This window comes from Hemiscyllium ocellatum, chromosome 2 (assembly GCF_020745735.1).
Source record: "Hemiscyllium ocellatum isolate sHemOce1 chromosome 2, sHemOce1.pat.X.cur, whole genome shotgun sequence".
Taxonomy (NCBI): Eukaryota; Metazoa; Chordata; class Chondrichthyes; order Orectolobiformes; family Hemiscylliidae; genus Hemiscyllium; species Hemiscyllium ocellatum.
In genome coordinates this window covers 125,141,455-125,155,713 of record NC_083402.1, presented here as the reverse complement: position 1 = coordinate 125,155,713, position 14,259 = coordinate 125,141,455, and the positions used below count along the sequence as shown (strand labels likewise).

Here is a 14,259-nt window from a genome sequence, read left to right as displayed (position 1 = left end):
TCTGCTCCCCGTTCAGGAGACTAGCAGTAGTACAGGATGCGCAAGCCTTAGCCCACTCCCAACACCGCCCACCTCCTGTCCCCAACCCTGTCTGTCACTGCCTTACCACCCACCCCCGAAACCCAGTCCAACTTCACCCCCCTGCAACACCACCCACCCTCCAAACCTCGTACAACACCACTCGCCCCCCAAACCCTGTCCAACACTGCCCCCGATCACCCAAGTCATCCCCCGTCCACCCCAACACCGCCCCCACCCACACCCCCCACGTCCAACCCAACACCGCGCCCCCCCCTCCCCCCCGCCCAACCCACCCCCTCTTCAGGGCAGCCAGACTGGACACCAACAAGACCGCTGCTGCTACTGCCTTTTTTTGCCACACACAACTTTTTACTGCAACTTTTTGACAGGTTCCACCTTTGCCCTGTACAGGAGAATGTTAGACAGATTATCTGGGGAAGGGGGGTGGGGTTTAGGGTACACCTCTGTGTAGAACTCCTGGGAAAGTGTGGGAACAGAGAAAGAGAGAGAGAGGGAGAGAGAGAAAGAGACAGAGAGAGAGGGGGAGAGAGAGGGGGAGAGAGAGAGAGAGAGAGAGAGACAGAGAGAGAGAGAGAGAGAGTGTGAGTGTGGGAGGGCAGTCATTTAGAGACAGTGCCTGCACTCCTATCAGTCCAGGACTATTCTCGGCAGCACTTTTAATCACTGCAAACAAAAGACACGGTCAGTGTTGGACACACGGCTTTGATGTAATGTTTCTGTCGGAACTCGAGATCTCCTTCGGATAATCCAATTTTCGGATAATTGGTATTCGGATAATTGGTATTCAGATAATTGGTATTCAGATAATTGGTATTCAGATAATTGGTATTCAGATAATTGAGGCTCCTCATGTACATGAGTACATTGAAAAGTGTACAGAATCGCTATTCTCTGGTGCCATGTTGATTACAAAACCAGAATTTCAAGAAAAAGTTAGCAAAAGACTAAGTCCCAGAGAGTTCAAAGACAATATCAATTTGACTAAAAGGTGGCAAATGGAATTTAGATCTTTATTTCTGGGGGTTAGAGTTTAAAAATTGAAAGCCATATTATAACTGTACAGGGTGAGACCATACTTGGAGCAGTGTGAACATTTTCGGTTCCTGTGTTTAAGTGAGGATATACTGACATTGGAAATAGTTCAAAGGAGATTCATTAGACTGATTCATGACTTGAAGAGGTTGAATTATCAAAAACTGTTAAACAAGTTTGTTCTTTATTCATTAAAGTTTAGGAAAACAAGGGGTGATTTTATTGAAATATACAATATTCTGAACAGCTTTGGTAGGATAGATGGTGAGAAGATGTATTTACTCGTCAGGAAATGTTGAACTGGGGACATAGATAAAGAATAAGGGAAAACTTTTAAAACTGAGATTCAGAGGAATTTCTTCTTTCAAAGGGCATTGAATGTCTGGAATTCTTTATCTCAGAGACTTGTGGAGGCTAGATCACTGAAATCATTTAAAGAGGATGTTAACGGATGTACATCAAGGAATTGAGGTAAAAGAGGAACACAAAACAGGAGTTGAGACCTGGAGAGATCAACCATGATCTTATTGAATGTTGAATGGCCTACATTTGCTCTTATTTATTATAATCTATCCGTCATAAAAATGCATGATGAGAGGTCAAGCAGAAAAAGACAGCAGACCAAATAATAAAATTCAAAATTAAGATTCCCAGTTAAGCATCTTTTTTTAATACAATTACCAAAAACTAATTACAATTGCTAATAAGAATATGAAAAAACATATAAATATTCAATTCAGAAAGCTGGATTAACAAACATGAAATGTTTTATGGCAGAACAAACAAATGATAGAAACAAAAAATCTGAAAATATATGGAAAAGGAGCATTTTATTTATTTTGTTGAAAACAACAAGACTTACTATGTTATAGTCATTCATAACTTCTTCCATGTCAGTATTGGTATTCAGCTTATCTACCAACTAAAGGCAGAGAACAAGAAACAGTTAAGAACTATTAAAGAAATAAAGTTAAAGACAACAATGCAGCCTTTTGTATGATTAGTATATCAAAGCGCTTCAAAACCAATAAAGCTTTTTAAACCTTTGGATGTAGAGAAACATGGATAACAAAATGTTACTAACTAACTGTAACAACTTGATTATTTCTTGTTCAGTAAAGATGGCTGAAGAAATAGCCAAGAAACTGAGGGAATTTCTTTCTCCTCCTCAAATAGGGCACTAAGATCTTTCACATTCACTGGAGAACTCAAAGAGAACACTCTATCTATTCGCACCTGTGACAATAATGTATTGCCTCAGCGCTGCACTGAAGAATTGGCTTAAGCATACAGGCTAAGAATGGAGTTTGTCCCAGAAGTGAATATTGCCACTGAACAAAAAACAGATTACATTTTGGCAATAGAACATTAAAGAAAACAGTTTTCTTTTGTATTTATTGTGCTGTATTTTTGCAATTCAGTTAAAACGATTATGATGCCATTGCAGACAGAATATGTTAGTTATTTCTCAACACTATGTATCCACGCGTAAAGTCAACTTAGCAATTGTACCCACCATATTGTAGTCTGCTAGTTGCCCCTGCAGATCTTTTATTTCCACGGCCAAAGCTTCAGCCCTGTTGCAAAACATGAAATGTAGTTCACAATAAATACCAGTATTTCATTTACTGTGCATAGAATTTGCACATATGCACAAACTAGGTACTTACCTCTTTTCATAGGATAGATAAACAGAATTTTCTTGATTAAATGTATCAATTTCTTTTTGTAGCTTGCTGACTTCTGTTGTAAGTTCATTTATTTTGGCTCTGTACAAAAACATTGCAGGAAAGATTTACACAATGAAACAGAAACCATATCATTAGTAAACATAGTCCAAAGAAAGGCAAAATCAGGTATATCCCATTTCCCTGTAACCAGGAACATGTGATTGCACTAGAGATAGTGCAAAGGGGATTTACCAGGATGCTATCTGGGCAGGACAGTCTGAGCAATGATGAAAGATTGGATAGGCTTGTGTTGATTTGCTTGGAATAGTGAAAACTCAAGAGGGTTCATGGTAGAACTTTAGAAGATCATGATGGGCACAGATTGGACACTTCTACTATTAGGGTCTTTAAGATATCTTTAAAATAAGAGGCAGAAGGCTAACAAGAGGGTACAGGATACGTTCTTTTCATTCAGAGCATGATGCGAGTCCAGAATACTCTGTTTGAAAGGATAGGTGCATCAGAAACTCATAGAACCTTTAAGCAACATGCAGATATTCACTTGCATTGCCATGCCCTCTAGGGTTATGGGCCAAAACTTGAAAAATGGGAGTAGTGTAGTCAGATCTTCGATGACCAGCATGAACACGATGGCCCAAATGACCTCCATCTCTACTGTAATCATCTACGAGTCTATGGAAGATTAGGACGAGGATAGACAACATGGTTGAAAACATGGGTGTGGAGAAGGTTTTCAAAAGGTGGACAAGGAACTGAAAAGTTTCAGGGAAAAAAGTTGCTGAAAGGAAAGGCATTATAATTCTACCACCATTTGGAAAGTGAAGGAATCTTGAAAGGGAGCCCATGAATTAGACAAAAAGCTAGTTTAGTATGGGTTACGAGGGTGGTTACAGCTTTGAAAGAACTTAAAAGACAAGGTCGAGGATTTAAATTGAATGCAGGGAAAGCCAGTGAAGGCCAGCAAAGATGAGAGCAAGTGCTGTGTTGAAGAATTAGGAACAAGCTATGATACAAATAGGAGGATTTTGGACAAGCTGGGGCCAATAGAAAGAAGATATAAGTCCAGTAATGAGAGCTTGAAAGTGGAAAGACATTTATAAAAATTTAAATAGCAAAGCAGCGATAGCAACAGGTGTAAACGAGTGGTCCGCGATGGGTAAAATGCGATGTTTAAAGATCAAAACACACCCAATTCCACAGAGTTAATAACAGACTTCTTGTATTCATCAAAAATCTTAGGCTACTCACCTGAGCAATCCGAGAAAGTAGGATTTATCAAGTATCTGACGATGAGGTCCTGTAAATAGAGTTATAGAGTCACAGGGTCATACAGCCTAGAAACAAGCTCTTCGGCCCACTATATTGTTGCTGACTGATAACAGCAAACTACACTAATCCCATTTACCTATACTTGGTCCAAAGCCCACTATGCCCTAACATTTAAATTACACATCCAGATGCTTCTTAAATGTTGCAAGAGTACACCATGCTCTCAAGCAGTACGCTCCATATTTCTATCACGCTCTGAACAATTTTGGTTTTCCTCAGCTCTCTGCCTAATCCTCACCTTAAACTTATGCCTGCTGGTCTTAGACATATCTGCTATAGGGAAGAAATGTTCATGACCTACTTTATCTATTCATCTCATAATTTTGTATACCTGAAATCAAATCTGCTTGTCAGCCTCCTCCGCTCCAAGGAAAACAAACCCACCTATTTAGTTTCCCATCATAACAGACTTTTCAACCAAGGCATCTTGCTCCACTGTAATCACAATGTTCCGATACAATGACTGGAACTGCACAACATAGTTAAAACAAACGGCACTGTCAGAACTAAAAATTGACCATTTACAAAACTTTAGCCTACAATCAACTAAAAGAGAAAAACAACAAAATAATCTGCCAAAATTTTCACTGTCTAAATAGATATGGTAGCCTAATGGTTATAAAACCAAACTGAAAACTACAGGTATTGAGTTAAAATTTAATCATAGCAATTTTTTAAAAATTCACTATTGGGATATGGATGTTGCTGGCTAGCTAGTTGCCCATCCTTAGTTGCCCTTGAGAGGATGATGGTGAGCAGTCCACATGCTGTATCCATAATGCAGAAATTTGACCCAGCAAAACTGAAGAAATTGCATTATTAGATTAGATTAGATTACTTACAGTGTGGAAACAGGCCCTTCGGCCCAACAAGTCCACACCGACCCGCCGAAGCGCAACCCACCCATACCCCTACATTTACCCCTTACCTAACACTACGGGCAATTTTTTAGCATGGCCAATTCACCTGACCCGCACATCTTTGTGACTGTGGGAGGAAACCGGAGCACCCGGAGGAAACCCACGCAGACACGGGGAGAACGTGCAAACTCCACACAGTCAGTCGCCTGAGTCGGGAATTGAACCCGGGTCTCAGGCGCTGTGAGGCAGCAGTGCTAACCACTGTGCCACCGTGCCGCCCTATGTTTCCAAGTCAGGATAGTGAGTGGCTTAGAAGGGACCTTGCAGATGTTGTTCCCACATAATTGCTGTCTTTGTCCTTTGAGATGGAAATTTTGGATCATGGGTTTGGACCTATAGTGAATTTCTGCAGTGCATCTTGTAGATAGGAGCAGCAGTATGTACTAAGTTAGGTGGTGGACGGAGTGACTGCTGTGGAGATGGTGCCAATTAAGTGGGCTGTTTTGTTCTGGATGGTGTCAAGCTTCTTGAGTGTTGTTGGAGCTGTGCTCATCCAGACAAGTGGGGAGTATTCCATCAAATTCCTGATTTGTGTCTTGAGAATGATGGGCAAGCTTTGGGTTCAGGAAATGAGTTACTTGTCACAATAATCTTAGCTTTTGATCCTGTAGTCACCTTTTTTATATGGTGAGTCCAATTGAGTTTAGCAAATTGTAACCCCACTGATGCTGTCAGTGGGGTATTCAGTGATGGTGGTTAGATTGTCTTCAGCATTTATATGGCATGAAAGTTACTTGCCACTTGTCAGCCCAAGCCTGGATATTGTCCAGATCTTGTTGCATTTGAACATGGCCTGCTTCACTATCTGCGGAGTCACGAATGGTGAACATTGTGCATTCATCGATGAACATCTCCACTTCTGACCTTAAGATGGAGGGATGTCCGTTGATAAAGCAGATGAAGGCCTAGGACACTAGTCCTGCAGAAGGGTCCTGGAGCTGAGATTACTGATCATGAACAGCCACAATGATCTTCCCATGTGCAGGTATGACGCCAACCAGCAAAGTTTACCCCTTGATATCCATTGATTCCAGTTTTGCTCGGATTCCTTGATACTACACTCAGTCATAGGCTCACTCTCACCTCACCTCACCTCTGAAAACTAGCTCTTTTATCCATGTTTGAATCAAAGCTGTAATGAAGGTAGGAGCTGAGTGGCCCTGGTAGAAACCAAACTAGATGTCAGTGAGCAGGTTATTATTGCTGAGCAGGTGCTGCTTGATAGCACAGTTGATGATACCTTCCATCACTTTACTGATCATTAAGAGCATACTGTTGGGGTGGTAATTGACTAGGTTGGATTGTATGCAGGACATAACTGGGCAATTTTCCACATTGTTGGATAGATGCCAGCATAGTAACTATACTGGAAGAGCATGGCTAGGGGAGGAGCAAGTTTTGGAGTGCAAGTCTTCAGTACTATTGCTGCAATGTTGTCAGGGCCCACTAACTTTGCAGTATCCAGATATCACTGCAATGAATCAAATTTGCTGAAGACAGCTATCCATGATGCTTGGGACCACTGGAGAAGGCAGAAATGGACCATTCACTTGCCACATCTGGCTGAAGATTGCTGCAAATTCTTCAACCTTATATTTTGCATTGATATGCTGTGCTCTTCCATAATTGAGGATGTTGATATTTGTGGAGCTTCCTTCTCCAGTGAATTGTTTAGTTGTTCATCATCATTCACGATTGGATGTGGGAGGACTGCAGAACTTCAATGTAATCTCTTAGCTCTGTCTATCACTTGTTGCTTATGCTGTTTTGCATGCAAGTAGTCATGCTGGTAACTTCACCTGGTTGACACCTCATTTTTAGGTATGCTTGATAATACTCCTGCCATGTTCTTGTGCACTATCTATTGAAACAGTGTTGATCCCTTGGCTTCATAGCAATGGTAGAAATTGCAGATTGTGCTGGAGTACAATTCTGCTGCTGTTGATAGCCCAAAGACCTCCTGGAAGGCCAGTCTTCAGTTGCTAGATCTGTTCAAAAACTGTTGTATCTAGTACAGTGATAATGCCACAGATATTAATGGTAGGTATTCTTACTATGGAGATAGAACTTTATTTCCGTTAGGACTGTGCAATGGACACTCTATGATATTGTCATGGGAGAAAGTGTGGACTGCAAATGCTGGAGATCAAAGTCAAAGGTGTGGTGCTGGAAAAGCATATCAGGCAGCATCCGAGGAGCAGGAGAATCGACATTTTGGGCATTAAGCCCGAATAAGATCCTGATGAAAGGCTTATGCCCGCAATGTTGATTCTCCTGCTCCTTGGATGCTGCCTGACCTGCTGTGCTTTTCCAGCACCACACTCTCAACTCTGATATTGTCATGGTCAGATGCATCAGTAGTTGGCAGACTGGCAAGGATGAGGCCAAGTATGTTTTATCCTTCTTGTTGGCTCCCCCACGACCTGCTGCAAACTCCAGTCTAGCAGCTACGTTCTTTACGGCCTGACCAGCTTGATCAGTAGTGCAGCTGTTGAGCCACTCTTGGCAGTAGTCATTGAAATCCCCACCCAGAATATATTTTGTGTCCATGCCACTCTCAGTGCTTCCTTAAACTGTTATTCGATATGAAAGAGTATTGGTTCATCAGCAGAGGGAGTATGTGGCAGGTTTCCTTACCCATGTTAGCCTGAAGCCATGAGACTTCATGGGATTCAAAGTCAATGTTGAGGACTCTCAGAGCAACTCCCTCTGGACTGTATACCAGAGTGCAGCCACCACTGCTGACATATCCAAGAATAGTGATAGTGGTGTCTGGGGCATTATCTGTAAAGTTTGATTCCCTGATAATGACTTCAGTATGACCATTGAGGTAATTACCACGGTAATGTTAGAAGGATTACAATCAGTTCTAACACACCTATCCACCCCTTCCCACAGAGCCCGATGCTCCAAATAATATTCCTCCATAGCCGACCACTGTCCACCACTCTCATCAACTCAACCCTTCCATTAACCCATCCTGCCACCTCAACTTCTCTCCTTAACTCATCAAAGAGTCTTTGGGCATTTAAACTATAACAAATCAGAATATGGCAACAGCTAGTCTTTCATTGCAGAGGTCCACAGATTAGAACCATGAAGACAGGCCATTCAGCCCAACAAGTCCACAACCACTCTCTGAGGGGCATCCCACCCAAACTCACTACTCCCCACTCTATCTCTATTTCCCATGGCTAATTCACACAACCTGCACACCCCATGGCACGATGGACAATTTTAGCCTGGCCAATCGACCTAAAGTGCACATCTTTGGACTTTGGGAGGAAACTGGAGCACCCGGTGGCCACCCACGAAGACACGGGGAGATTGTACAAACTCCACACAGACAGTTGCCCAAGGCTGGAATTGAACCTGGGTCCCTGGCATTGTGAGGCAGCAGTGCTAACCATTGAGTCATGGTGCCACTCCAGCTAAGGCTGAAGCTTCTTTAAAGATTCTCTTTGCAACTCCCTGTGAGGATGCTTGCACTTGTTGAGCTCTATGTTGGAAATAAAAGTGCCATAAAATCAAAGGTAACTGCATAACATTTGTCTGAGTTGGATAAAGGGATCATTAGGTATCAGGAGATTTGGTCCATTCTCTCTGAATCTACTTTATCAAAATATTTTACAATTTTAAAAACATTTATCAGGGAAATGGTGAAATGTGCATTTAAGAAAACTGAGATCAGAGTCTAATGATGACAATGCAATTGTTGAGAATTGTCATTTCAAAACTCTTATTCATTAATGTTCTTCAGGGAAGGACATTGTATTTACCTGTTCTGTCCCACATGAGAACCCAGAGACACAACAATGTGGTTAATTTTTAAACAACTCCCCCTGAACTGGTTTTGCAAGCTACTCAGTTGTATCAAACCACCAAAACATTTCGTAGAAATGAAACAAGATGGACCACCAGGCATCAACCTAACCATTAGAAATTACAATATCAAACTCTGCCCTGTCTGATGTTAGATTTCGAATCGTCAGATTACACTTGAAACTTGAACACTATTTTGCGATCTGCCAGTGTTGCCCCCAACACTTCGCTTTTATTTCAAATCTGCAATATTCACAGAACTTTGCATTTATGAGTATATAACTTTTAGTGATTAATATATTTAAATGAAGAGGTTCTTTTATTCCTCCACCCAACCTAGACTTCCATCATCCAAGTACAACTGATCTTCCCATTCTTGCCATCAAAATGTACTCTGATTTATCTCTGTTGACCTTAATTTGCCAGCAACATCTATTTTCCTGAGATATAAATGATTAGCTTTATAGATTATTTTAAAAATGACAGGGAACAACTTGCATGTACCTTTCATTCCAGTTTTCATTCCACTCAAACCCTGTTGAGTTACAGGGCGATCTGCAACTTTAATCTGAGAAGATAACACACCTCCAGCCATTACAGGGCCACCACGAGTTCCAGGCCTTGCTGTTCCAGGAGATAACTAGAAAGAAATAGAACATTAATATGTTATAAGCAGTTTCAGTTAGGCATTCCTCTTTGTTTTATCTCCAACTTTCAATTTTCCACACTTGTAAACAAACCTGGGTAGAGTTGGAGGGGTAGGGAGAAAGAGTCAAAGAGCAGCAACAGGATACTCAAGGGATGCAGAGTCAGGGAAATATGGAGTGCAAGAGAACACAATGGAAGGGGAGCAAGAGTTCTGGAGAAATAGGGAATGGAAATGTGTTGGGAGTAAAAGTGAGTAAGAGGGCTGGCAATGGACATAATGGGGGTACTAGTGGTGGAAATATTGGGTGGACAATGGTGGGGAGATGTTGGGGGCAGGGGGCGGGGAGGAGAGAAAGTAGAAGACAAAGATAGCAAAAGAATTAGGGACTGGACAGGATTAGATAGAAGGGATAGATGGGTACTATTGGTTCTGTGGGTAGTTGGGAGCATTCAAGGTGTTGGGCGATTTGAGGATGGTGTGAGGGGCTTATGGATGTAGACAAATTCTTTAACGCATTCATGAGATGTGGATGTTACTGGTTGGGCTAACATTTATTGTCCATCCTTGTTGGTGAATTGCCTTGTTGAACTCCAGGTGATGGCAGCATAGTGAGGATGCAGATTGGAGAGGGAGGAGTGTGATTTGTATGCTGTTTGCAGTAAGAGGGCTTTGGACCAGGAGGGCAACAGGAAGGTGCTCAGTGGGGTTAATCAACATGGGCAGGATGCTGAAGGGGGTGGTTGGGGGGGGGGGCTGTACTGGTGATAGGGGTCAAGATGAAAGTGTTGAAGGGAAAGAATCACCAAAAATCCATGGACGACACTTTTTAAACCCATGATCATTTCTATCTAGCAGACAAGGGCAGCAGGTATATGGGAACACTACCACTTTCAAGTTCCCCTCCAACCCTCACAGTGCAAGGGACCTGGGTTCAATTCCAGACTCAGGCGAATGTCTGTGTGGAGTTTGCACATTCTCAGTTTGGGTTTCCTCTGTGTGTTCCGGTTTCAGTCCAAAGATGTGCAGGTTAGGTGAACTGGCCAGGCCAAATTGCCCGTCGAGTTGAGGGATGTGTACGTTAGGCGCATCAGTCAGCGGAAATGCAGAGTAATTGGGGTCGGGGAATAAGTCAGTGAGGACTTGTTGGGACAAATGGCCTGTTTCCAGACTGGAGCAATTCTATGTAAAAAAAAAAGGCACTCACAATCCTGACTTAGAAACATATCTCCTTTACTTCACTGTCACTGGGTCCTGGAATTTCCTCCCCAATGGCTATGTGGGTCAACCCACAGCAAGTGAACTAGAGCAGTTCAATCAGGGTGCTCAAGGGCGACTAGAGACGGGCAATGCTGTAAATGCTGGCCTGCCAGCAACACCCACATCCCACAAAAAAATTAAATTAAAAAATAAGGTAATATTGCTAGGGGGAACAGAGTGATGGTGATGGGGCAGGAGGAGAATGAATGATGGAGAGGTGTTTGGGCAAGGTGATTGAAGGGGAGGATCATTGAGGGTGATTGAGGGGACAGTGACGGGAGTGACCGACGTGAGGGGCAAGCGTGGAGGGTGATGGTGGAGGATGATCGGAAGAATGATTTGGAGAATGGGAGTGTTGCTCTCGGGGAGCAATTGCCCCGCACGGTGCTGATTAGGAAACCTACCCCGGTACCGAGACGGTGCGCTGTGGGAGGAACACGGGCTGCAGTCATCGGAGGCCTCCCTAGGCCTCCTTTACTCATCGGACGAGCCGACGATGGAGGCCTCTGCCCACTCGCCATCCCCAAACTCAGTTAATCCCCGGAGTCTAAGAGCAAGAGCAACCGCCAGGCCGCGTGCGCCGTTCCATCTCCCAGCAACGGCCAGGCCCCGCCCCCAACTCCTCGGTTTGGGGAACCGACGTAACGTCGCACCAGGCCCCGCCCCCAACTCCTCGCTTGGGGAGCCGACGTATCGTCGCACCAGGCCCCGCCCCCCCGACGTTGCGCACATAAGCTCCGCCCCCCGCAGGCCGTTTTCCCGCCCCTGGCTCCGATCTCCCATCTCGTGCGGCAGGCTGGCGGTGTTTTGAATTAGGCTGTTGGCGGGTTCGTCACCTTCACTGCGCACCCGAAGGAGGAGCAATGGGTTAGTGCGGGAGGGAGTCACTGTGGGTGTGTGTAGGGGGGAATGAAGGCTGAACTGCGGGTTAGGGAGAGAAAATGAGGGACGCCGTGAGGGTCTGTGCGAGAAGGATTCAGGATGTGAGTGAGGGAGAGACGGGGGCCGAGAGAGAATGAAGGACGGGCAGGGAGGGACGATCGAAAAGGCGAGGAAATGACGAAGTGTGACAGTTTGGGTTGTGAGAGCAGCGCAGTCCTGAGTGTGACGGGGCGTACAGTCGGTGTGTGAGAGAGGGAAAGCCGTGAGGGGAAGGGACAGTCGGATGTTGAGAGACGGGGATAGCGCCGTTGTCGTGAGGGAGAGAGGGACAGAGACTGAGGGGGAAAACAAAAACCGAGTCGAGTTTTGTGTGAAGGAATCTGTTTCCACGACAGACGGAGTGAGAGAAAGGCAAAGTCGTGAGGGAAGAAATGGAAGGACGGTGGGAGCGTCGGAGAGTCCCAGGCAGCGAGTGAAAGGAAGAGTGTAGAAGGGACATTCCTCGAGGGAGGGAAACCTCTTCCAAGTGTGAGGGAGGTGCAACTGAGTTTTGAAGCAAGCAGAGGCAGAGTGAGGATCTGAAGAGGGTACGTCGAAGTGTGAAGGAGGGACAGCAGGGTCTGAGGGAAACACAGTCAAAGTATGAAGGAGGGACAGCAGGGTCTGAGGGTAACACAGTCAAGGTGTGGGGGAAGTACAGTCAGTGTGTGAGATATGGAAAGTTGTTGAGTATGAAGGAGAGTTGAGAGAGAGGGACGGTCGGATGTCGAGTAAGGCACGCTCGACAGGAGAGACTGGGGCAGTCAAGTGTTATGTGAGGATAATGCAGTCATTGTGTGAGACACAGACACTCAAAGTGTGAAAGATGGACATTTGTCGTGCAAGAGAAAGGAATTCAGTATGTGAAGGAGCGATAGTCATGAGTATAGTGGGAGTCAGGCATGTACAATTGGTATTGAGAAAACCACCATCAGAGTTATGAGAGTGAGAGACTGTGAACGAGTTTAATTTGTTTAGTGTGAGGTGATGGCAGTGGTATGTGAGGCCTGTTCCTAGCAGGAATTTTGTGATGGATTAAAGAGGGAGCTTCCCTTCAGCACTTTGTTTTTTTTCCCAGAGAGGTTAATCCAGAATCAGCTGAATGGTGTCACTGAGAACATCTGGCCTCGGTGCTCATTGGACAACATTGCCCTCAACAACGGTACCAAGGAATTGCATTTCTAAAGCGTCCTTCGGATTTGGACAAAGAAAGGTTATTTTTCAGCCAATTAAGTACCTCTGAATAGTTGTTACTATTCAAAGACAGGAAAGAAAAACATTCTTGTAGTTGGATGCCACAGGTATCAATGTATTAGAAACTCAGAAAATCAGTTATATTGTTTATGGTTGTCATTTGGCTCTTCTCCCCTGCTCCACCATTTGACTCAATTCCACATCCTGCCTACCATTGACAACCAATTTTGTTAGCCAAGAAACTGTCTACTGTTGCTTTAAAAGTACTTGAAGACTCTGCATTATTTCTGTTCAAGAATTCCAAAGGCAGTATGAGACCAAAGAAAATTGCTCTCTCCTAATCCTTTCACTTACCTGCATCCAATCCAAGATATAAGTTGTGAATCTTCTCTGAACCATTGTTAATGCATTTGCATCCTTTCTATGACCAGAACATCAGGAGAACTAATGTTTGAAATAATTGCCACAATATTTTTGATGTGCACAAGATTTCATCCAAGACAGCATTTCTGACAGAGTAGTGTGCCATCAGTACTAATGACAGTGTAGTGCTCCCTCAATACCAAGTCTCCATTAATAAACCAAAAGAGAAAATGCTGAAGATGCTGCCAGACTTGCTGAGATTTTCCAGCATTTTCACTTTTGGTTTTGGATTCCAGCATCCGCAGTAATTTGCTTTTCTCCATTAATAAAGTTCTATGACAGTACTGTCCCTCCAATAGGAGGTATTTCCTCAGTACTGCCTTAAACTGGGTGGCACACTCTCTACTGACCCTCTTAAGGTGGAGCGTTCCTAAGCATTGACCTTCCAATAGCACAGCACGTAATCAGTACAGACCCTTTCATGCTGTGCTCCTTCAAAACTGACCCTTCACCAGTTTAGTGTTTTCCCACTAGTGATCCTCTGACAATGCATAACTCCTCAAAAACTGACCTTCCGATAGTACTCTGTACTAACCCTCCGATGAGGCTGCTCTCTCTTTAACTTCTAGCAATGTAATACTCTCCGAATAGTTCCTTCACTTCCCTGTATCTGTCTCAATCAATGTTTCTGAAACATTTTTGGTGGAAGTAGCTGTTTTCAAATAGATAATGGAACCCAAATAAAAATCATGACAATATGGAATATAATCTGCAAGATTTTCTGTTATTTTTTAAAGAAAATTGATATATAACTACAGATATCAATAAAATTGGTTTGCCTCCTTCATATTGCAGAGTCGGAGTATCAATTTCAAGAGCCCATGAGACAGAACAAGAGCCTGGAGAGAGCAGGAGCCAGTGAAGAATACAATGTAGGGGTAGTATTAAAGGAGCAGAAAGAGATCAGAAGCACTGTTTACTTTGAGGTGACCACTGACTCGGGCAAGGTTGTAACTGAATGACATTTGCATTCCCAAGT

At 43.6% G+C, this 14,259-nt stretch overlaps 1 protein-coding gene across 1 annotated transcript in view; it reads right to left on the bottom strand.

Annotated features, from left to right (window-relative positions):
• ift74 (intraflagellar transport 74) overlaps nt 1–11,363 on the bottom strand; it is a 116,518-nt gene extending 105,155 nt beyond the window's left edge. The window contains exons 1-6 of the mRNA XM_060846200.1: nt 11,147–11,363; nt 9,341–9,476; nt 4,014–4,062; nt 2,745–2,843; nt 2,591–2,651; nt 1,937–1,996 (exon numbers count right to left, since the gene is read on the bottom strand). Of these exons, the coding sequence (XP_060702183.1) occupies nt 1,937–1,996; nt 2,591–2,651; nt 2,745–2,843; nt 4,014–4,062; nt 9,341–9,476; nt 11,147–11,263 (522 nt within the window). The 5' untranslated portion in view covers nt 11,264–11,363. The remainder of the gene's footprint in view (nt 1–1,936; nt 1,997–2,590; nt 2,652–2,744; nt 2,844–4,013; nt 4,063–9,340; nt 9,477–11,146) is intronic.
• Nucleotides 11,364–14,259: the final 2,896 nt, after the last annotated feature.